Genomic DNA, 23414 nt, shown 5'->3' on the forward strand with positions numbered 1-23414 from the left:
TGTATCCTTCAAAGAACTGTGTGTTCTGTTATTTTTCCAGCTTTAACCTTGTATGTTTGTACAATCATGTCTTTTGTTAACACAAGGCCACCGCTGCGCCATCTGATACCCGTATTGGTTATCCATTGATCAGGTCTGGCATGGAACTGCTTGTCAGAAGGGTCCATAAAAAAAGGGGAGGGGTGGGGGGGGTCATGGAATCAAAGCAGGACAGCTGTGTTTGTCCCTTTGCCAAAAGCTCTCAACTTGCAAATGTTCTCTTTAGCTGATCTGGCTATTTTAAAAAAGCCCATCCAGATGTTCACATTTAATTCCTCATGAAATGGCTTGATGAGTGCAGTTTTTTTATATAATAATACTTTTAAAATATCATTATATCATATATTAAAATAAAACATAACTATAAATATAATGTTTTTTTATTTATTATTATTATTATTTTTTTTTTTTTCATTTTTTAATGTACCAGCATTTTGGCCGGTATTCAGAATTTTATTTAATATTAATGTTAGAGATTAAAATAGTTATTAAAAAGCTTTACTTTATTGTATATATATATATATATATATATATATATATATATATATATATATATAGTAGTACACAATAAAATAAAAATATATTTTTTATATCTATCTTTTTTTTATAGACAATACAAAATTATTTCAAATTTTGCCTTAAGCTGCTGTCAAAATTGCCTTTTTTTTCACAGAGACTTTTTTGGTCTCGAAAGTACCCTAACTATAAGCTGGTACATCCCTATCAACAAAATTGGAATGACAGAGCGTGAGTGCAAATACTTTCCGTCCGTCTCTATGACCCAAATTTGGAGGCAACAATGATCTCCTTTGGCTCCTAACAAGGGGAAAGTGAGAGATATAAATTAAGATATATATGTATGTGAGCGCTCTGGCTCCAATAGACACTAGGCAGGCCTCCTGAGCGCTTTTACAAACGATTCCAAACAATGACACCAGCCATAAATAAATCTCAACGTCGGACTCTAATTGCATCAAAGCTATTGCTTTCTATTTAGGCATGGTCACTTGTGACCATGGCCTTAACGCTCCACTGGAGGCCAGGGAGAGAAAGAGAGAGAGGAATAGAGACGTACGGCAGGAGCTATCACCCTTCCAGACTATTTGTCCTAATCAGTGACACCCATTTACCAGAATTGGTGAAAATGAACTATACTTCATACAGAAATCGTACACTTACCGGCCTTCATTTGTCATGGCACATTCGAGGGCCAGTAAACTTTTCCTTTCCTCCGATGGGATTGTAGACATGCATCAAAATGTTAAAAAATGATTTGCGAGGGAGGCCCGTCAGACATTTATCAGGGCTCGGGAACATTATTTGCTAATTTCCAAACCTGCGGCGTGACAGGGTGCTCTGTCTTTTAACCCGCCGTGACCGCTCTGGACTCTTTCTGTTATTAGTACGAGTCAAGCAGTTTTTTGCTTTTTGTTTCTCGCTTCTTTTCTCTCCCAGTCTCAAGACCCCTTCTCAATTTTTTTGGCCACTTCTGACGAGACTCATTTGTCTGTCACACCGGTGACAACATCGCCCCATTCGTCTCCCTGAGACTTTGACCACAGCGTGCTCTCGGGCTCTCCAAGGGCCCCGGGCTCCCGGCCTGTTGATTGGCCAGTGGCCCTGATAAATCACAAAGTTTCCTTGTCAAGGTGAAGGTATCGACTCAACTGCGCTGAAACTGACAAAATGCACAGAGGAGGAGACGGCCATTTATCATAGCACAAAAGGACAAAGGGGTCATCTCGCCCCTTCACTCACTCGGCCCGCTGCCACGTTAAAGATGCCCATCTAGATCCTGGCACACATGAACAGCAGCATGGAACCAAACGCAGGTCTTCATTAGACTAATTACTGACATTTAGAGGCAATTAACCTCTGACGCAAGTGTTTAAAATTGTGGAGTGGATTTTTTCCCTTTCACCTCCCTTCTGTAATTCTGCAATCGTACTTCAAAAGACTTTTCCATGAAGTCCATTACTGCTTGAAGAGGACGATCTTCTAGTGGGGTCTTTGTAAGCAGATGGGGAGGGGGCGGATGGAAGCAGGAAAGATGGTAAACAAATCTAAACGGTGGCACATGAAACGGCATATCAGCAAATTATCAGCCAGCCGTTTGCACTGGGCTATCTGTCCATCAGACACTCGTCCCCACCCACTGCCTTTGGCCTCGCTGAGCACAAGCTGTATCTGATAGGACCACAGACACACACACACACACACACACACACACACACACACATACGCAGTACCAGAAGTAATCAGTAGCAGGGAGGACATGTAAACAGAGGTGTTTGAATACATTCCAGGAGTTGTTTTCCTCTCCTACTCCATCATGTTCACTACATTGAGTACAATAAGCTGCACTCCACACTTAGAAAAGAAGCATTCATTTTCAGCATTGAGCAATTGTTGTTACATTTACTTTTAGCAGCAGCATGGTGTGCCGTTCGGAATTGAATCGAGAATTCTTTAATTCAATTACTACATTTGGATTGGAAGAAGAATTTGAAAATCAAAGAAATTCTGGTATAGCAAAACAACGTTTGTCAAGACATTGTTGACTTGAAAACACCTTATTTGAAAGCTTTAAAAACCTTAAAGTTTAAAAGATGGATAGATGCACTAAATATATTTTGAAAAGAAAAATATGGTTATTGTTAGTAATGTAAAATCATAATCACTTCATAAGACTTAAAAATCTTTGATTCAGATTCACATTTACATCAAAGATTTGGTACTAGAAAGAATCCATTTTGATATCTGAATCAAAGATCCTGAAGCCAAAGAAGAAAAATTCTAACTTCTTGAGATAAGAATTCACACTCCTTAATTTAATTGGAATAGTTTTATTTTATTTTATTTTATAAAACCGTTTAGAAGATACAATTATCATTTTCTATTACATATATATATAAAAAAAAAAATATAAAAATATAATTCTGAAATGATGTTTTCTGCTTTTTTAACTGAAATGTCTATGGAGAAATGAATGAGAGAAAAAAAACAGATGGATACTCACTATTGCGCTCTTGTCTAATGATACGAGTGTACTGGGGAACTGCTCACTAATAACTAGAACCAAGAACTGAGTCCTTCTCAGCAGATGAGAATTTTTCTTCTCAGACAGTTCTTTGAGAAATATTATTACTTCAGAGAGGAGCGCGCCATTATTGTGAGCAATGCCACACCATTGGGGATTGTGGTGATATCTTAACGCAATATTGTGACAACCTACAACTCTATAATAAGCAGCGGTCCAAAAAAGATTCAGTCAACCTCTGCATGTGCTGGAAGGGTCGAATGAACCCTCTCTCCTTAAAGAGAGTTGCACTGGGGTGATTTGGGTATAATTGGCCCTGCTGGTTGCTATTTTGGCTTGGTCCATTTTTTTACCTCAGGCAGCTTTAAATAGGTTTGTCCTCACTAAGTCAGAGAAATTAGTCATGCTCCAGTGGCCAGCACTTGTTCTGATGGATGGGGTGCACTCTCGTTTCAAAACATCTTCCTGTTTGCAGCCCTCTGACCCGGGCCTAACCCGTGGGCCATATTCATCATCAAATATATTTATAGATTAATGAGAGAAGCCACAAAGTATTGACCTGCAAACGAAAACACAACTCATCTTGAACGAAGACGAAATGCAGCAATAATTTAGCACCCTTCGACCCCCACCCCCGTTACATCCATGTATTGATCTTCAATTTACAATATTAATTTGCGTCTGCTATTGGAACCCAATTCCGATTTGATATCGGCGAGCCGTTAAAGCATTGAGTTTGAGTCAGATCTGCCGGAGGTGAGTCACACGGATGGAGAATGCTGACAAAAGGAGGAGGAAAAGAGAAATGGAAGGGGCGGGGGTCTTTTTTAACCTTCCTTGTTACAGAAATAGACTTGAAATGTAATTTCTGTCAGGGAAATAAAATATGAACGGCCTAGATCGTGAGAGTGGGCTTCTCTTGTCCTGTCGACACTTTATCGGTGGCTCGAGCGGCCTGCTCTCTCTCTCTTACTCATCATCATGCCTGTATCGGTTCAAAGTTCATGAAATTTCTATGAGCATTGATCTGCCTCCATTGATTTTTTTTCTCTCCCACACTGTCTTTTTTTTTTTTAACGCCGCAGATCTTTTAAATTTTAATTTCCGGAGTATCTGAATTTCTCGGAGATGAAATAGCTTCCTCAGAGACAGCTGGCAATAAAATGAAGAAGTTAGAGCCACGTCGAAGAGCTCCGGCTAGCTATGTTCTCCGAAAACCACACTTTTTTTAAGGTCTTTTAACCTTTTGGTTTAGGCATGAAGAAACCACATGGTCTAGCACACTTTATTTAGTCACCTACCATTAGTATTTTTAATAAAATGTTTTATACACTGTATACCAGTTTAAGTTTATAAATAGTATTATTTTTAAAATATTTAATATTTTTCACTATATATATATATATATATATATATATATATATATATATGTATATGTGTGAGATAGACATCAGATTTATATATAATGCATGTAACATTTTATATTATATACACATATTTTCTATGTAATTAAATGTGTGCGTGTGTGTGTTTGTTTGTATAGATAGATAGATAGATAGATAGATAGATAGATAGAGAGAGAGAGAGAGAGAGATAGATAGATAGATAGATAGATAGATAGATAGATAGATAGATAGATAGATAGATAGATAGATAGATAGATAGATAGATAGATAGATATCTCAAATTATATTTCAGGTCTGTTCAAAGAAATTCTAATTATGAAGGTGGTCTGTTTTCACTAAAGAAAAGTAACTGAATTATTACTACATCTCTTGGTTGGGCAGTTGCAGGAAGATGATCATAATTGCAGTGAAAATTGACCTCATTTAGAGTGAAATCCAGCAGCTGTGCTGTAACAAATGAATGTTTTCCTGTTTTTATTATGCTGCATTAAACTCAAAAACTCTCTTTGGCCTTTGAATCTTTCCTCTTTCATTTTTTTTCCTTTCTATTTCTTGCATGTCTCTGTTGCTCAGCTGTGGAACAATGGGCAATCCGTGTTAAAAGACATTTCCTTTCTATGTTTTTGTTTTCACAGCGCGTGTTGACAACAGTCAGACATTCTCTGTTCCGTTAAGAAACTTTTTGGCAATCCAGAGATGGGCAGGGCAGCACTATTCTAGAACTCTCCCCGTTTTAAAATCTCTTGCATTTCCCCTTTCTGATTTGTGTTTGTACAAGAAAAAAAAAAAAAAAAAAAGTAGAAAAGTGGTTCTTGATGTTGGAGGTGGGGCGGAGATAAGCTCCCAGCAGTTAAGGATAATTAGACAAAGTAATAGAGAGCAACAGCCAGAAAGCCATTCATTATCAGAGCCAAAGATACACACTTATCATCATCATGGGATGTAATGGACGTCTGGAATGCAAGCACAGATTATTATTTTTCTTTTAACTAATTGAAAAGAATTTGAACAGAATTGAATGCAGAAATTTGTAGAATATACATGTTAAGGATGAATTACAATGGATGGAAATTCAAAGAACTTACTTTTTTTCATCTTTCATTTACAAGTATGAAACAACATTATGGGATTTTTCGTGTTTTTCACTGTATATTTAGTATGTTTTCGTCATCTTGTAACTTTGTGAATCCACGCAGCTGCATTTTATTGTGATAGACTGCGATTGTGTCACTTCCCAGTGATGTTACTATGGGACACTTCTCTTATTGCTAAATAAAAACATGTCACAGTTTAGTGTCTGCCGCACTCTAGCGTGTCAGCTTTGAAGAATGACAATATATACAGTCTGCGAGAACAAGGTCAAAACACTCAATCTTGAAATATACGGAGACACGCACACGAGCAGGCGACATGCAGACACACACAGACTCTCTCTGGACATAAAATCAGAGGCTGTTTTATGTTAAGTCCCTGGCAGATTGTGCTTAACATTCTCTTTTACAAATGAGGGGTGAAAAAAAACAACTAAACATGATGACCAGCCCAAGGAGCTTTAGATTTGTCATCCATCAAATGCAAACCCTTCTGTTCATTCACTCCACTCGTTCTGCAAAGGCGAGGCGGCCCCAAAAAAGCATGCTAGCTCATTAGCAAGCACATTTGCTTTTTATACGAGCAGCTCCATAATTCAAAACGGTCCCGTACGAGACGTGAGCCTGATTTGATTTAACGTGCTCAGTTATGCTTGAGTGCTAAATGGTGTTCGGCCCCCCTCTTTCCATTCCGGATGGATAGAACAAACAAACAGAAAATGGATGACAAATGAAGACGTAAGCAAAACACTCTGCCACTGACATACGCCAGGCTTCCAGATACTCACACACATATGCGCTGAAAAGCAGCAGTGACTATGGCCATATCCAGCACTTACACTCTCTCTCTCTCTCATTATCCATGAGGTCAGTAAGCAAAATTGGGAAGAAACGGAGAGATCAATACAAATTATCCCTGAGCAAACCGGCGCTGACAGCCTGAATTGCAGCATATGTTTACCCAAAATCGAGCAATTTATCTTAATATCAGCAAAGTAATGCGGAACAGGTGAAAGGTCACCTACTCTCCCCACCTCATAATTACCCAGTTCTAAAACAGGAAAGTGCTATTGATTGGCTGAGCCCGGGGCTGGGGGGGTTGGCACAAAGGCCAGTGGGAGGGGCTTAGCCTCAGGCCTAGGCTGGAAGATAGAGTGTGTAGGTTGTGAAAGAGAAAAAGAGTTGTATAGTACAACGACATGAGAGTGAAGGAGAAGCGAGATGCTTGCAGGAATCTGTCTGGATTTAAACTGTTATTGCTCAATCTGTTCTCCATGTTTCCCAGCTGGCCCAGTAGCACTAATGCCCCCCCCCCCACCACCACACACCAAAACCACATCTGTTTCTTCTTCCATTCACTTCTCTGTCATTTTTATCAATTTTATGCGTTCAGAATCACAACAGTACTCCCCTTATAATTTTTTTTTTTTTTTTTTTTTTTTTTTAGCATGGTAACCATATTTTCCACAAAAATATCATGGCTACTAGAATTATTAGTGATGTTTGAAATGGGGCTTAGGTGCACCCTTTGTGCTACAGACATGAATGACATTAAATCTTGTAGTACTTTACACAAAGTGATCCAGCTTTTGGTTTTGACTTGTTGGGTGATACAATTGGTGGAAAAAAAAAATCCAATAAATTTACTTTGAGCTATATCTAGAGATCAGAATATTTTCAGGGTGGACATTTATTACTTGGATCAGTAAGTAACCACACAAAAATCATGCAAAATGTAGATGTGGTTGCCACTGGGTAAAAGAAAATATTACATTTGATGTAATTAGTCAATTAATTAAAATGTTCGTTTATCATGACTCATTTAATGGCTAATATTAAACATTTATATTTTAGTTATGCTACTTTGGTAGAAACTATGATTTATAGGCATTTTATTACTGACTTTATTTATTTATTTTTATAAATAGTTATTGTAGCTATGCTATTTTGCTAAAATATAATTACCATTTAATTTCTTTTGAAAAATGTATTTATTCATGTATTTATTTATTTATTTATTAATTTATTATTTTTATTACAAATTTAATGGCTAATATTATATTTGTTTGTGTTATGTTATGGTATTTTGCAAGAAACTATTTACAATTTGTACTATATATTTATTTAATTATTTTTCATAACTAATTTGCTTAAGTCAAGTTCATTGTATACTATGATTGACACATACTGTCTGTTTATTTATTTATTTATTGCTATTTATTGTCAATCAAATATATATATATATATATATAGATAGATAGATAGATAGATAGATAGATAGATAGATAGATATCTTATAGTGTTTTGCTAAAAACCATGATTACCGTTTAATTATTTTATTTTTTTATGACAAATGCTATGGCTAAAATCAGTGCTGTTGCAGTTATGCTATGGTATGTTACAATAAATTGTGGTTTGCATAGTAAATCAGTGTGTTTTTCACCCTGCAGTAGTTAATAATTCCTGGCATGTTTGAGGTGGAGGATCTCAGAGGTGAGGGACTGTCTTGCGCTAATGAAGGTCTCACTGACCTCTTTTACTGCATTAGCATCAGATCAATAACTGAAGAGCGTTTAGCGCCCACTGTTCCGATACATTTATCAAACCGCACACATTCCTTCATCAGCAAAGCGTCAAAGTCAGAGCATAACAACATGTTGCTGCTCGGGGCTGCATTGTTCGAAAGTGGCATCAGAACGGCTGTAAATCTGCCCGCTTTTGGGCCATATTTAATGTCACAGGGTACTTTTATTGTGTGTCCCAGGGCAAATACACATCCTGAAGGGCTAGTGTCAAAGTGCATGATCCATTTGTGTAGTTACAGGCGGCAGACATAAAAAAAAAATAAAAATGATGGACACTCTCATATGGGCAAATTCAGGAATAATGAAGTGCTGTAATACAAACATTTACATCTCGGAGAGGTGGAGGGTGTCCATCTAGGAACAACAGGCAAGAGGAGAAGGAAAGGGGGTGGTGAAGGTGTGCGTGAGAGAGCTACATCCTTGTGAAAGCCATGTCATGTAAAATCAATATGCCCGATCAATGCTTTATTAACAAGCCGACATCTTACTTCAGATTCCTGCACGCTACTTTGTCTTCAGCCATGCAAGATGGCATGTCAAATAGTATCACCGCTGTCACACGATGACACGCGTATGTGTGCGCCAAAACACAAGCGCTGTCTTGATATTGATCAGATCAGATTGATTGGATTGCCGCCCCCTACTACACTTAGATGTAATTGTAGCACTTCATCATAAAGTCACCCAATTATTTCCAGGAAGTTCCTGTCTAATATGCTCATCTTCTCCTCTCAGGCTGTCATATCTCATTCTCTGCTTTAGTTCTTTCTCGTGTTTCTCCCCGTTTCCGTCAGAGTTCAGCGGCGAACCGCATGCTGACTAAGGGGAACAGACAGACTTGATCTCTCAAAAGGAAAAGCACATTGATTCGTATGGTCTCATTACTGACAACGACATCTACATTCATGTCTGATAATATTTTTATGCTGATGTTCTGCTTGCTTTCCTCTTGTGATCTTTTCTCCTTTTCTTCTGTATATTTTTTATGTTCATTTTAATATAGCCACATTGGCTTAGCCAATGATATGCATTTGGGGGTGGGGCTATCTGTATGTCTGGCAAACGGCAGATTAGTGTTTAGGAAACCTGTTTGAAATCAGTCACACTATCATTTGTGCATTTCTGTTTGTCGATGTTAGTGACAGAAATTACACACATTCATGGTCAATTTTATGTTATGGAAGAGGATACATTAAGTCATATATCATATGTCTACATTAAGTCACATATTTAATGTTGTACCCCCTCATTTGGTCCAGTTTTGTCATTTTGATAAAAAAATTAAAAAAAATAAAAAGATATATATATATGCACAAATTGTTCACAATAAGATCCATAACATGAATTTAGACATTTTCAGAAAATTCCATGTCAGCTTTAAAAACCTGCTTCATCACAACACCTTGACAATCATCGTAACAATCACAGCATTGTGTTTTGAGTTTTTGCATGGGTAAATGCTACACACTACTCATTTACAATTATATTATGCAAAAAAGAACCCTAAAATGCGACACATTTGATATTTGTTTAAAATAATTTCCCATGCTTAAAGTCTAGTGGAACCATAATAGACCTCCATGCGCTTTTCTAAAGCTTGTTAAACACAGTAGCAAGAAGTTGAGATTATGATTCATGCACTTGTATACGGAGCAGCTCTGTCTGATTTATAACCGGAGCACTTCATACTCAAAATTCCAATTTGAGAGGGAGGGAACATGTGTGTGTGCGGCATATGTGAGTGTGAAAGAAAAGATTAATTACTATTTGTGGCCAGCAATTTCATGAGGCTAGCCCCGGCACAGCTGTGAAATGATAGCGCCCTACATCAGTTTGTAGTCAACCATTCACAGATTATTAAAGCTCCATAAGATGAAGTGTTTCTCCTGCCTGCTTTGCTTTAACGCACGATAGTGGAGAGAGTGCGAGAAAGAGGGATAAATCTGAAGGGGTGCAATAGCCAGACATATGTCATCATCGCCCGTTGCCCATAAATCCAGAGGGTGCTTCAGGAAGCAGGACTGATGCAGACTTCACAGGGTTGACAGTCGCAATCGAGCGTGTGTATGTGTGGGTTTATATGAGCGCACCCGTTTGAATGTATCCACTAACTCCTTCAAATTTATCTGATCAATTATAGGCCTCGTTTCTTCCAAATAGGAGAGGTGATAGATGTGGCTCTGACGAAGTATTGCACAGCACATTATTACCTTTTATTCAAATGCTCTGGAATAAAATGCATGATGGGTGCATACATTCTCAAGAGCGAATGTAATAACATTTATGATGAAAACACAAATCTGTTCATTTGTTTTGCCTGTGCTGGATGCTAACTGATGGTGTTTTCTTGTTTTGCGGTTTAGCTTTGAACGAACCAACTATTGACTACGGCTTCCAGAGACTGCAGAAGGTCATTCCCAGACATCCAGGTGATCCGGAGAGGTTGCCCAAGGTTAGTGTTTCTGTGTGTGTGTGTGTGAAAAAGATATTTATCATAGAAATGTCAAAACGGGAAACAATTCACTGGCTAGATGAGCAAGAGCATGCAATTGCTTTTGGCAAGTCATCACTATGCAATCCGGCGTGTTTGGATTCTGTCTGAATCGTGCAAACTTTCGGCACATCGAAATGGTTCAATTAAGTATTTTTCCACCCCAGTAGGCAGTGGCGATTTTAATCTAAGCAGAGGCCTTTTTCAGATGTGTGATTATTTTGGTCTTGTTTTCCTTTCATTTTCCAAAGCTAGATCCAGTTTAATCTTTTGTTTACAGAGCTTTCCATTAAAAGTCCTTGTCTTAGCAGGTTAATAAATGAGTTTTGCGAACGTTAATATGGGCAAGCCCTCTCTCTGGGCTTTTTAGCTTCATTTATTTATTTTTCCCCCCTCTTAAATTCCACAAACCATGCAGTTTGCTTGCAGTTCCCATGTGGTTGACACGTATAACAGGTCTGTTGTTTTGATGTGTGACATGAAAGACAAAGCATGCCTGCTGGACCTTTTCTATTTCCTATTTTTTTTTTTTTTGATAGGTCTATGACTTGTGCCCAGCTAATAGAAAACGTGCTAATTTCCCATCTGAGAGCTGCACGGCGCCGAGGGCTTTTCTTAATAATATGTTAAGAGATTATTTTGTACCATGTTCGTGGGTGCTCGGCGAGAGCTGACCACCACAGAGGGCTAATAACAGATATCATACAAATATCTATTAAAGCACAGCATGGGAACAGCAGCTATCATTAACTTCCGTTGAACAGCTCTGGAATGGCGTTGTCTCAGAGCTAGCGTCCCACGGACATGCACCAAACTAAGAAGCCATAAGACTCTGCCCTGCGCTACATGATGTGTTTCAATTACACTTGGCTCTCTGTCTCGGTGGAGGCCAATATCTGGACAAGAAATCTCATTCCAGTAAATGCTTCAAACTATCCATTATCCAAAAAAAAAAAAAAATTCAAAGCCATTCTGCTTGAGCATTTCTGAAGCTGAAAAAAAAAAAAAAATAAAATAAAAAATTGTATATATATATATATATATATATATATATATATATATATATATATATATATATATATATATATATGCAATTTATACACATGTAAATTTATTTTAATATTTTATCATATCAAAAGAAGAAGATACAACAGCAACAATAACAACAACAAAAAAGTGACTGATATGGCATTTTTTTAATGCATGTGATTACATGTCTCATTTTTCTTAATACTTTTATCGTTATTATTATTATTAGTATATTATATTATAAGAAGAAAAACACAGCAGCATCAATAACAAAAAAATAAATGGAAATGGCTTTTTTTCATTACTCAAGTGTGCATGCAATTTCACTCATCTCAAATTCAGGTAAACCCTCAGCACAGGGCCATCACACCAGAGCAGTTCCAATAAACAACATAAATATTTGATTTTGGCTTCTAATGGACCCAAATGTGAGTTCAGCAGCATGTAAATGAAAGTGCCAAGTGATTCATCATAGTTACCCCAGCCGTCTGCACCTCTATCGCGTTCGAGGGTCACAGCCAGCTCCACGCAAAGCAGCAATTGACCCTTACACATATTCTCAATGAGAGGCAGAGCGTCTGGGAGGAGCGGCTGCATTAGTTGTTACAGGCGGGAGACAGACCGCCGTAATAAGAGGTTTCGGGGGGAGGGATGTACACAGTGTGTTAGCAAGAAGGTAAAGCCGTCACACTCATGCTCGCCTGTAGAGTTGATAATACGCCCCTGATATCGATTCCTGGATTTTTTATTTATTTTCCTTCATTCCTTTCAGTTAGGGATCTACAACGCACAAGGTCTGATGGGGGATCTTAGCTGGACAGAAAGCCACTATGGCGTGCATGTATTGCTTTGATACATGCAACTGCTTGTATCGAAGAATTTCTCAATTGTTTTAATTTTTATAGTACCAATACTTTATAAATCCCTATCATGTTCTTACTACGAGCTGCCCAGAATTGCAGTTTACCTCCCTAATTTTAGATCAAATCAAAATTCGTTGCTCGATCCAAGGGGAGGGGCATCCAATGAACACGTTTATATACGAAGACTGCAAGAGAGAGTAAAAAGCAATATGTGAAGTCACTCATGTGATGAGGCAGGAGATTGCTAAAGGGACCTTCCAATCCTCTTTCTTTTAAGTCCTTGTTTGAAATCAGTGTCATTCATTTGTCTGGATATAAGGCTGAGACAAACACTGGAATGAAAATCTGATCAGGCTCCATACATTCACTTACGTGTCATCAAATAATCTTTATTGCGAATCATATAGTGGTAACCTGTCAGCCGTAGTCTTACATTCATCAGTTCCATTAGCCTCTTTGCGTCCTGTTTCAACTTGCAAACACCAATCTATTCCGCTTCCCGTTCAATCTAATATCCAAGAAAAAATATTAGAAATGCATTCATGTTGAGCAATTACCCATGCATTAAAATTCATCTTCTCTCTCTTGGCTTTTGCAAGGTAGCTACACGTATCGTCCCACACTTCTCAATGTATTCATCACCTCAGGCAAGAACTAACAGAATAATTGCTTTACACTTTTATAATGACATTAGCACCTCCAGCCCCTCACCTCACTTGGCTTCTTTAACAGTGGTGATATATACCACTCACGATATTCAAGAGTGATAATAACAAGTTTCCATTTAAATGATTCTCGTCCACCGGTGGAACAATGAGCTCTTGTAATAATAAGCCCTGTCATTTGTCACGAAACAAGCCCTGGGATCATTTTGGGCTTAAATAGTTCCCTGTCTAACCTGGAATCTCGTGTCGATGAGGAAAAAAAAGAGGAGTCAATTATACTTAACGCCGCCACTCTGAAATTTACATGGAAATGCTTTTCGAACACCGCTCACCGCTAATCATATTCTCAGCATGAGGCGGCGAGGATGAGAGGGGCTTGCTGGAACAAAACAAACTCATTCACAGCCTCCTCCGCCGATTGGCCGATGTGTTCACCACACATAGACTCCCACTTCAGTGTGCGCTGCTAAACCTGGTTCATTAGGAAACGCACCTCATGGCAAAGGACAGATTAGAGTTGAGGGTATGCGTTGTTTTCTTAAACTATCCTTACGCCGCCTCCTCCTCTCCACTGCCATATGGATGAGAAGTTCAAGTAGGTGTCGGCCGGGGCGAGGTTTCGGTGATGTTAATTGCGATAATCGTCGGGTGAAATTGGGAGGCATGTAAGACGTCTTGTGATATGACGACTGAGATGATAAGTAATTATTTGCGGCTCAGAAAAACACTTAATCTTGCTTAGAGAGAGCCGCGAGCTGGACTAGGACAGCTGGGCCTTTCATTGACACTACCTGCTGAATGACAAGTGTAATTCTTTATTTGTATGCAAACTAGATGCATGCAACATGAAACACAGCCCCCAATTTCAGAGGTAAATGCCATCATCTGGTTAGGCTCTGGTTTGGAGTGCGTCTCTATAAAACGCACGGGCCTGTGTTTAATCTTGATAAATATGGATCCAACGTGGGGCTTGTGCATGGGAATGAAATGGCCAACGAGCCATGATGAAGGCGCTCCGCACTTCGCACCCGCAAGGACAACGCTGTGAATGTGCTTACACTCAAACGCGACCTGCAAAATTGATAAACAGCAAGTCAGCAAGATCAAGACGTGCTAAAATGCGATTACAATATAATGTAAACTCCCCAAAATTAGCTCTTGGAAGAAGAAAATAGGCAGCAACCTGTGCAAAACACTTTGGAGTCCCTGCTACACGCACCTCGTTGGCAGCTTAGGTGTGAATATTGAATATTGAAGGGAAAATAAGCGGCAGGCTAATCTTTGTTGTGTTATAAGTCGGGGGAAAGCTTGCAGACGGGGATACGCAAGAGTTCCCAGTGTCCGTGTCCCAGGGCACAGCCTCTCAGCCCGCTCTGGAGAGGAAGTCATTTATGAAGTCCTTTACAACAGCCAGAGAAAGAGGGTTAATTGAAAAATTTCCTAATGTCATTATGAAAGAACTAGATTAACCCAAGCTAATTCACTTTATTATCCTGAAGAAAGAGGAATGGGCATTGAACTCTTCTGCAAATTTGGGGCATGAATTAGGGGTGAGATGTTGTCTTTGAGGACTCTGCTGGTTTAATTAAGATATGGAAAATGAGTCATTGTTCCTCTGAGCTAAAGTGCGTGGAATTAGCAGGCGAACGCAGCGTCTGTGTTTGACTCGGTGTGGTGTGCTAGTGTTTGTTTGTTTAAAACCCACAAGGCCACGTCGTTGAAACGCAAGTCCTTATGTTGACTCATTTAGCTTAAGTTACACACCACTTCACTAGTCTAACTAAGTCAAATGAAATTTGACTAAGAAATAAAAGAATGCATTTGATAATATATAGTTAAAAACGTTTTTTTTTTATTTACGCTCGTCAGCTTGTGTATTTTTTCCCAACCAGAGATAAAGAGCTTAAAATTTACCCTGGCCCACATACACACTTATTGTCAATGTACTGGCTGATGGTGTTTATATGCTTTATGACTGATTATGTTGCATTCTGGGTGTATATTGCAGGAGGTGTTGCTAAAGAGAGCCGCTGACCTTGTGGAAGCGCTGTACGGGATGCCACACAACAACCAGGTACAAACTCAAGCTAATGAAGCACCTTTTCTTTTCCTTTGCACGGTGGATGCAATTAAATCAGGATTCGTCTCACTTTGCTACATTCCTGTATGTTTCAATGCTAGCTGGGAGCCTTTGTACTGTAACTTTTTTTTTCTTCTTCTGCTATTTCGCAATTTAATTCCTGGCTATGGCTCTTGGTGCAAAGTTTTTGAGTTAATCACTCAAAACACATGCACACAGCCATATACAGGCTTATTTAAATGGGAAGATAACTTTGAACTTGGCCCTAAAAGATGCAATTCGGAATATATTCTACCAAGCGGTCCAGCTATGGTTGAGAGGTCTAATACATATTCAGAAGAAATTATCCATTACATTATTTTCCCCCAGTCGAGTAGCACAGAGGTGAATACACTACAATCCAAATACAGCGGGACAAATTCAAACGTCCTGTCATTTGTTTACCTACAGACAGAAAATCCATATGTATATGTGTGTATGTGCATTTGTGTCTAGTAAAAATGCAATTTATATATACAGTAAATATATGGTTTTATATCTAATGTCATATATATATATATATATATATATATATATTTTTTTTTTTTTTTTTTTATATATAAATGTTTTACATACATTTACACATAAGTGTTTTAGAAATGACGCCTACTGAGTTCAGATCTCTGGCCTCAAGTTCTTGTAAGAACAAACTGATAACTCTCTATTCTCTGTTTCTGTGTGGTAGGAGATCATCCTGAAGAGGGCCGCAGATATTGCAGAGGCTCTGTACAGTGTCCCACGTAACCACAACCAGATCCCATCCCTTGCCAACACAGCCTCCCATGGTGGAATGATGGGAGTCAACTCTTTCGGCGGTCAGCTCGCTGTCAATGTCTCAGAAACCTCACAAGGTATGTGGCATGAAAATTAGCATGCAGATTACAATGAACCCTGAAGTTAAAAGCTTAAACTAGACTAAAGTGGTTTACTGGGCAAACTGGAGGCTTGTCAGTCTAAGAGATAACCACCAAAGCCCCTCCAGACAGCCTAACCAGCATAGCCAGGAAAGAGAACCTGCTAACCACTTTAGTTGTTCATCTGCGAATATCAAAATGAGATATATTCACATTTCTAGAAAAATGCTTGCAACTATTAAAGATTAGCAAACATTAGCGAGCTGCTAGCAGCATGAATCATGGCACAGGCCGGCTGCAGCTTTATCTTTCCTGGCTGTGTATAGCATAGATCCCAGGAGGTGCCTGACCCTGTCCCCATCTCTCCGCTGCCAGCCTGCCAGAACATGCAGCACTATCTCACACACTGCATTTAGCAAGTGTACTGATAATAGGTTTACACCTGTTCCATTGTTGCCTCCACTCAGGTCAGGACAGGGAAAAATCACACTGGAATACATGCTGGGACGCTGAATATCCTCCTTACATACATGGAGGTGAATTTAACTCACAACTGTGTGGACCGGCCACGTTAACACATTGGGCCATACTCATGAAACCCAAGTAAAATGCATTACTGTGCAAACCGTACAGGGTGGGGGGATTAGGTAGACTGTAGGAACTGTTTTCAAAGAATTGTTTAATTTATTTACATTTTATATATATATATATATATATACCTATGTGCTAATAAGTAGTCTAAAAATAATCTTTGAAACTGATGATGCCACCTACTTCAAGAATTATATAGATTCCAAACACTGTGGCAGATTTTTACCGATGTCTTTCCATCTGCAGTTGGCTACAGTCGCAACACGAGCAGTGTGTCACCTCGCGGTTACGTGCCCAGCAGCACCCCTCAGCAGTCCAACTACAACACCGTCAGCAACAGCATGAACGGTTATGGCAATGCAGGAATGCCCAACCTGGGTGTGCCCAGCTCACCGGGCTTCTTGAACGGCTCCTCGGCAAACTCTCCCTACGGCAGTAAGTATCAAGGTAATGACGAGCCCCCGCTTTCTCTGTCCCCCACCTGTGTTTCCCTTTCCTTTTGACACTCCTCTGTTGTTGTTCTGTTGGTTGTTTGTTGGTTTGTTTTGTTACCTTTTGGGAATGTGTGCTACTGGATAAAAGGAGGGGTGACTCTGGAGGCTGAACAACCGAGACATTTAGCGAATCCGACCAATCAAAGCAGCCGATTGAAAAAGCAACAGCAATTGAAATTATAAAGCAGGCCACCAAAACAGCATCCAAAATCTCTAAAAAACAAAACAAATGTTTTCGGCAAAATGACCCAGTCAGAGTCGATAAGAATGCCTATTATCCAGAAAGTGGCCAAGGCAGGACATCTCATATGCCATTCCAACTCCATTTACCTGATGATTTGCTCGTTTGTTTTGGTCCCCCCCCCAAAAAAAAGACCCGCAACCCAAATTCCCCCCATATCCTCATGATCATTTCTCCCTGATTTGTTTTCATTCCATGAATATGATTTGAAAAAGAGGCGAGGCCAGGCTCTCTAACTCTTCGTCTGTAAGAAGTGAACTCTCTCTGAGTGGTGACTATGTCTGCTTTGTTGCAGTAGTTCCGTCGAGCCCTACCATGGCAGCCTCTTCGGTCAGCCTCTCTTCAAACTGTAGCAGTACACACGGCATTTTCTCATTCTCACCTGCCAATGTCATCTCTGCAGTGAAACAAAAAAGCGCCTTTGCTCCAGTTGTCAGGCCCCAAGCATCTCCACCTCCTTCTTGCACCAGTGCAAATGGCAATGGACTTCAAGGTGAGAGCCGACTCCCTGCTTTTAGAACGCCCCGCAGTTGCCTCACCTGTGGGGTCGCATTATTGCACTCTGGTACCCAGACGCCACCCATCCACCATCCCCGCTGCCGCTTAACGAACATGGCCTCCCGCCCGCATCAATTATGCATTTGCGCGTGGATGGGCGGATGGATGGATGGATGGATGAGTGGTTGGATAAGTGCAAGAACGCATTATGCATGCGGGCATGTAGAATGCATGTGCATGTATGGGTGTGTTTATTGATTTATTTATCTTTCATTAATGATTGAGCAAAGTTAAGTGTCTCGTGAGGTTTCGTACTCAAGTGGCTGGGAGCGCTGTAATTCGGTAACATCTCGCAAAATCTCGCACCAGCTCTTTTGCATTCAAACTGATCTCGACATTTGTCTCCATATTCTCTTTATATTTGCGATACGCAGCCCCCTTGTCCTCGAGTTAAAAATTTATGTTTCCTACAATAGTAGCAGAAACAATGGAACCGAAAGGCCAGAAATGTTTACTCCTAGCCATGCTCGTTCATCCGACGTCAGATAACATCGCCAGAGAGGAACTTAACAGCAGAAGAAGTGATTATAACCCAGGTTGAATGTGATTATAAGAAGTAAGAGCGAGAGGGAAGGAGCTCACTGTATTCTCGGCAGGGCGGCATCATTCGGCAAATTAAAGACTCTCTCTGGATGTTTAGTGCGCTAGTATTTGCTCTTCGTCAAGGCCCAGTTGTTTGCTTTGAAAACATGTTTTAGCCATAGCGTGTGCAAGCGAGATTAATAATGTTAGACCTAATGAACTGAGAAATTAAAGTTCATGCTGCTACATGCATCTACTTATTAATATGTGGTTTGCAGAAATTAATGAGGAATGCCACAACATCAGATGCCTTGGCAAACTTAAAAACACTCCAAGCATGACTCTACAAATAAGTTGAAAGTGGCAAAAGAGCTTTCCTCCAGTTTGCCCTCCCCTGGCACTTCACTATACACCTAATTGTGGGAATGAGTGAGTGAATCAATCTCCACATTGGGGTGGGCATGCAACGACCTAGTCCGGCCTTCTTTAGATGTCACGATAAAGAGAGACTTGGGGGGATAAATACAGGCTGACAGAAGAATGCAAATGGTTTTCCACCATCCACTCGGCTCCGGTAATGGCAGGGGGGAGCAAGGCGAAGATTTCAATTTGGGAAAAGCCGAGGGGTGTCTGGTTGCTGACTGAGGAGGGGAGACCACGGGTCTACGTGACGTTAGCAGAAGTGACCATGTTGTTTCTCGGCTGTCAGCAGGGACCCTCTCCTGGGAGTCTGGCCCACTGTTTGCCATTAACAAAACGCTAAGAGAAATATCACACATGTGGGAGCCAGGATGCTTTCTCCTCAAAATGTCAGAAAGCTCCTCTTTCAAAAAGTGAAGTCCTTCCAGCACGTCTTGTTGGTGAAGCACATTTCACTCAATCACTCCCAACCCTCCCCCCGTCCATTTTACAAACATCCCCAGCGCCTTTCGAGTCGAGTATTTTGTGAAATGCGAGTGACATACTTACTTCTGTGTTCTTTTTTGTCTTTCGTGTGGCGTCCTGGGACCTCCTGTGCTAAAATTGTTTCTCTTTCTCTTGCAGCTATGTCCGGACTGGTGGTCCCACCCATGTAAATTGCACTCCCTTCCCTTGTAAAGCAGCCGTCTCCGTACTGGGACGAAGCATAGTATGTTATGCGGAGGATCCTCCTCGAAGTCGTCATTTATCATGAAGTTAATCAGCAGCTAATTCTGTTATTCAGAGGAAAAAGACACTTTGTTTCAAAGAGTTTATTCGAAATTGACATGCAAGCGACTTCACAGTTTATTGACTGAATCTCTTATCATATTTTCACGATCTCGAAGGGGAAAAAAGAACAAAACGTACCTATTTTGTATAAACATTTCTGGTTTAATCTTGGCTATGTCTAGTTCTTGCAATGTGTGGGAAGAAACATTGTGGATATGCCATTTGATGAAAACACTGATAAAAAAAAATCTGTAAGAATGTCTCTTTCACCGATGTGCTGCCGCTGCACATCTTCATAATGTGAATTCATTTTCCTTTTTTATTATTATTTTTTGTTTCTCATTTTGCTTTTTTTATTTTGATTGTGGTAATAAAAAGGGGGCCAATATATACAGAGCCAATAAACTGGAAATAATATAAGATATATGATTTATAAATCATAAAAGAAAGGCAAGGAAGAAGAAACGGTGGGAGCAACCGGGAATGGTGATCTTATCGTTCAGTTCGTTCAGCGGAAATGAACTTTGTAACTTATTGTAGGTAGAAGTTGTAACTTTGGTATTGCAAAAATACTTCTCTTGCCTTCAACAAGCACACTAACAGAGATGAAGCGCTACTGTCTGTTGGTAAAAAAAATAAAAAAAAAATAAAAAAAACAAAAAGAGGAAAATATTTCCACTGCTAAAGCTTCCTGTAAAGCGAGTGTGATCTGCAATGTTTTTCAACTTTTTGCTAGCACTGTATACTATTGCATTCTTAGGCTACTGTGAAGTCTGTTTCTTGTACCAGAAAGTTGTCCTTATACCTCTAGCTCCTTACTCCCTAATGTGTTTTGTATGTGGTTATACAATTGTAGACTTTTGTGATTTTGCCAAAGTTGTAGCTAAATATTTATACACTTGTCTTGAATTTTCCAGAATCACTTAAATATTTAGTAAAGAGTTTTATTCCTACAGTTAGGAGTAAAATTATCTTATACATTGCAACACTTTCACACAAACACTTGCGGTCACTAAGGGATTTTTTTTGTAACATATCGATTATAAATATTGTATTTATCTTTGAAATTTTGTATATTGCTTTCCATCATTTTCTTTGATCGAACTTGTATTGTTTTTCATTGTTGAAATTACGATGAAGGTTTAGCCAAGAATCATCACCTACATTCAATGTTTTCTACCGATATATTGTATCGTCCGTGCATTTCATATGTAACTCAGACTTTTTTTTATGCCAACAGACCTTCCGTCCATTTTCATTTGTTTGTTTGTTTATTTGTTAATTAGAGGAGCAGTCAAATCCATTGTTTATTTTTATATTAATTTTTAAGTTATCAAAAAAGTTCTTTTTTGAAAGAAAACTGTTTGTTGTATAGTCAAATAAATTGTTTGTGTCACCTGGCTGTAATAATATTAGTAGATAAAGTGCATGTCAAGCCGCCCCAGGGGGAAAAATCCAATTGTGGTTGTAAATTTTGTTTTTGTAGAATGTAAAAAGTCATTTTTACCTGCCACCATGACTTTGCCACATAACTGAACCATGTTTACAGGGATCAAGAGAGAAAAAAAAAAGGACAGAAAAAATATCTGCTTTGGAAATATACATCAGTTACTAATGTTTATTAAAATATGTCAGAAAAAAGCTCTGTCAAAGGCTTTCCAGTGAATCTTCTGAGAGAAACCTTTCTGCTGTTTTAATGACAAACGTACACCACAGTGAATCTCATTATTCCATTCAGATCAATGGTGTAAAAAGCACAAACATTTTTTACTAAAATAAAAAAAATAATTATTGTGACCCTCATCTTTTTGGACTATTTTGTCTTTTTTAACATTAATTTTTCCCTATTCCCTCAAGTAAAACAGCATTCAAAGGGAATGAAAACAAAAGAAAATTACGTTTTGTATCATATATGGACAACAAAGATGAAGATGTTCTATATTGTAAATGTCATTTTGTAAGTAACTCATGACACCGTAGCATAACTGAATCATATCACCTTACACTTTTCTCTCTCAATGATATTGATTTTCCAAGTCGTGCCAAAATCCGCTAATGAGACAATGATTTTTTTTTTTTTTTGGTTTCCTATCCTTTTCCTATCTGAGGCTTTCATTTTGACCTCTTTTTCTTTGCACTTCGGGCTTTGTAAATGTTGTAATGTTCAGCAGTGTGCTTCTCTTTCTGTTTCAATCCAAAAGCGGATGTTTCCTCTTGGCAATCGGCACACAAGTTTCCTTTAGCTGCAGGAAGCAAAGGCAGCTGTAGAAGCAAAGAAATGATGAATGTACAATGTATTTGCTTTGTGATGGCTCGACAAAGCTTGGCCAAGTGGAGGAGCCGGTGAGGTCAACCTGAAAGTAAGAAAAACTCAAGGTCACGTGAAGTGCATTTGTGGATTTCATCATTTCTGCAATCTGGTTTTGTCTTTTAGTCTAATTAAGTACCCATACTTGGAAGATTTCAAGAAACACGAGCTCTGTAAGAACAAATGCCATTTTTCTCTGGCTCATGTATGGTTTTATTTGAGTTGATTTATGGCCATATTTCTACATTTTATTGTACAAAGTTGTTCATTTTACATAATATTTAATTAAAGTATTTCTTGTCTGTGACTAATTTCTCCCTGCAATCTTATTTTTGTCTTTTCTCGCTCTAAAAACAGCCATGCATTATTATTTTTTAAACAGGGCACAAAAAAAAAAAAAAAAAAAAAAAAAATATATATATATATATATATATATATATTAATATATATTTATATACTTCATGAAACTGCCTGGTGAAGCAACATTAAAAATATAAAAAACAAATTTTGTACCTAACAAAATAACAACAGACTTAAGTGCAGCCTCTCATACCTTACTGCTTAAATACAATATGTTAACTGGGGGAAAAATGATACAGACATTTGATTATCTGATTATAAATGTCAAGTCAAGGATATAGACAAAAAATGCCAACAATTAACAAGAATAAAAGTCAACCTGGAGCACTGTCACATTTGATTAGTATAAATCGCCGCAGTTATGAAGCAGAGCCTGCTAAGATAGTGGCCCTGTTTCTTTCTCTGGCCTTGGCCTTGATGTGGCATTGGCTGAGAATCTTACAGCCGGGTGTTTTTTGGGTGAGCTGATGACACGAGGCTTTCATCTTCCACTTCTGTGAATTCCTAGAAGAAATGACAGTCTCCAGGGGAGGGAGGCCCTCCTGGTCAACGCATTGATCCCTGAAGAACAACTGCCATTTCGTGCCGGACACTCCATGTGTGCTGTTTTGGCCTCGCTCGATAGGAAGCCGTGAGATATTTCTCTGCGATTCATCCAGACGGCAGACTTGTGACAACTGCAATGTGGAAAAAGTCTCAGTTCCATCAACATTTAACAAGACATCATTAGTGGAGTAGGTGCACCTCTTTATCAACACATGATGTGAATTACAACCTGCAGAACCACATGGGGTTTGTCAGTCATGCATGCATCATTAGACGTAGTGCTCGCGGAGGGTGAACGCAGAGGACAGTGCAGTGCTAACCTTGTTGAAGGTCATTAGTGAGCTGACTGTAGAATTGAGCTTCCCTGTCTCTGTCTCATCAGGAAGCTGCTCCATAACTGATTCAACTGGATGCCTCGTTG

The 23414-nt window shown here is 39.1% G+C and overlaps 1 protein-coding gene across 21 annotated transcripts in view; it reads left to right on the plus strand.

Annotated features, from left to right (window-relative positions):
• Positions 1 to 22394, plus strand: part of ebf3a (EBF transcription factor 3a) — a 94716-nt gene extending 72322 nt beyond the window's left edge. For 4 of the 21 annotated variants that reach the window (XM_059532789.1, XM_059532790.1, XM_059532793.1 and 1 more), the window contains exons 11-17: positions 10525 to 10613; positions 15218 to 15283; positions 16014 to 16179; positions 16650 to 16718; positions 17020 to 17220; positions 17804 to 18001; positions 19633 to 22394. In XM_059532789.1, coding sequence (XP_059388772.1) covers positions 10525 to 10613; positions 15218 to 15283; positions 16014 to 16179; positions 16650 to 16718; positions 17020 to 17220; positions 17804 to 18001; positions 19633 to 19664 — 821 coding nt within the window. In that variant the 3' untranslated portion in view covers positions 19665 to 22394. The remainder of the gene's footprint in view (positions 1 to 10524; positions 10614 to 15217; positions 15284 to 16013; positions 16180 to 16649; positions 16719 to 17019; positions 17221 to 17803; positions 18002 to 19632) is intronic. The other 17 variants (XM_059532803.1, XM_059532810.1, XM_059532811.1 and 14 more) reach the window with 9 other exon arrangements.
• Positions 22395 to 23414: the final 1020 nt, after the last annotated feature.

This window comes from Carassius carassius, chromosome 40 (genome assembly GCF_963082965.1).
Source record: "Carassius carassius chromosome 40, fCarCar2.1, whole genome shotgun sequence".
Classification (NCBI taxonomy): Eukaryota; Metazoa; Chordata; class Actinopteri; order Cypriniformes; family Cyprinidae; genus Carassius; species Carassius carassius.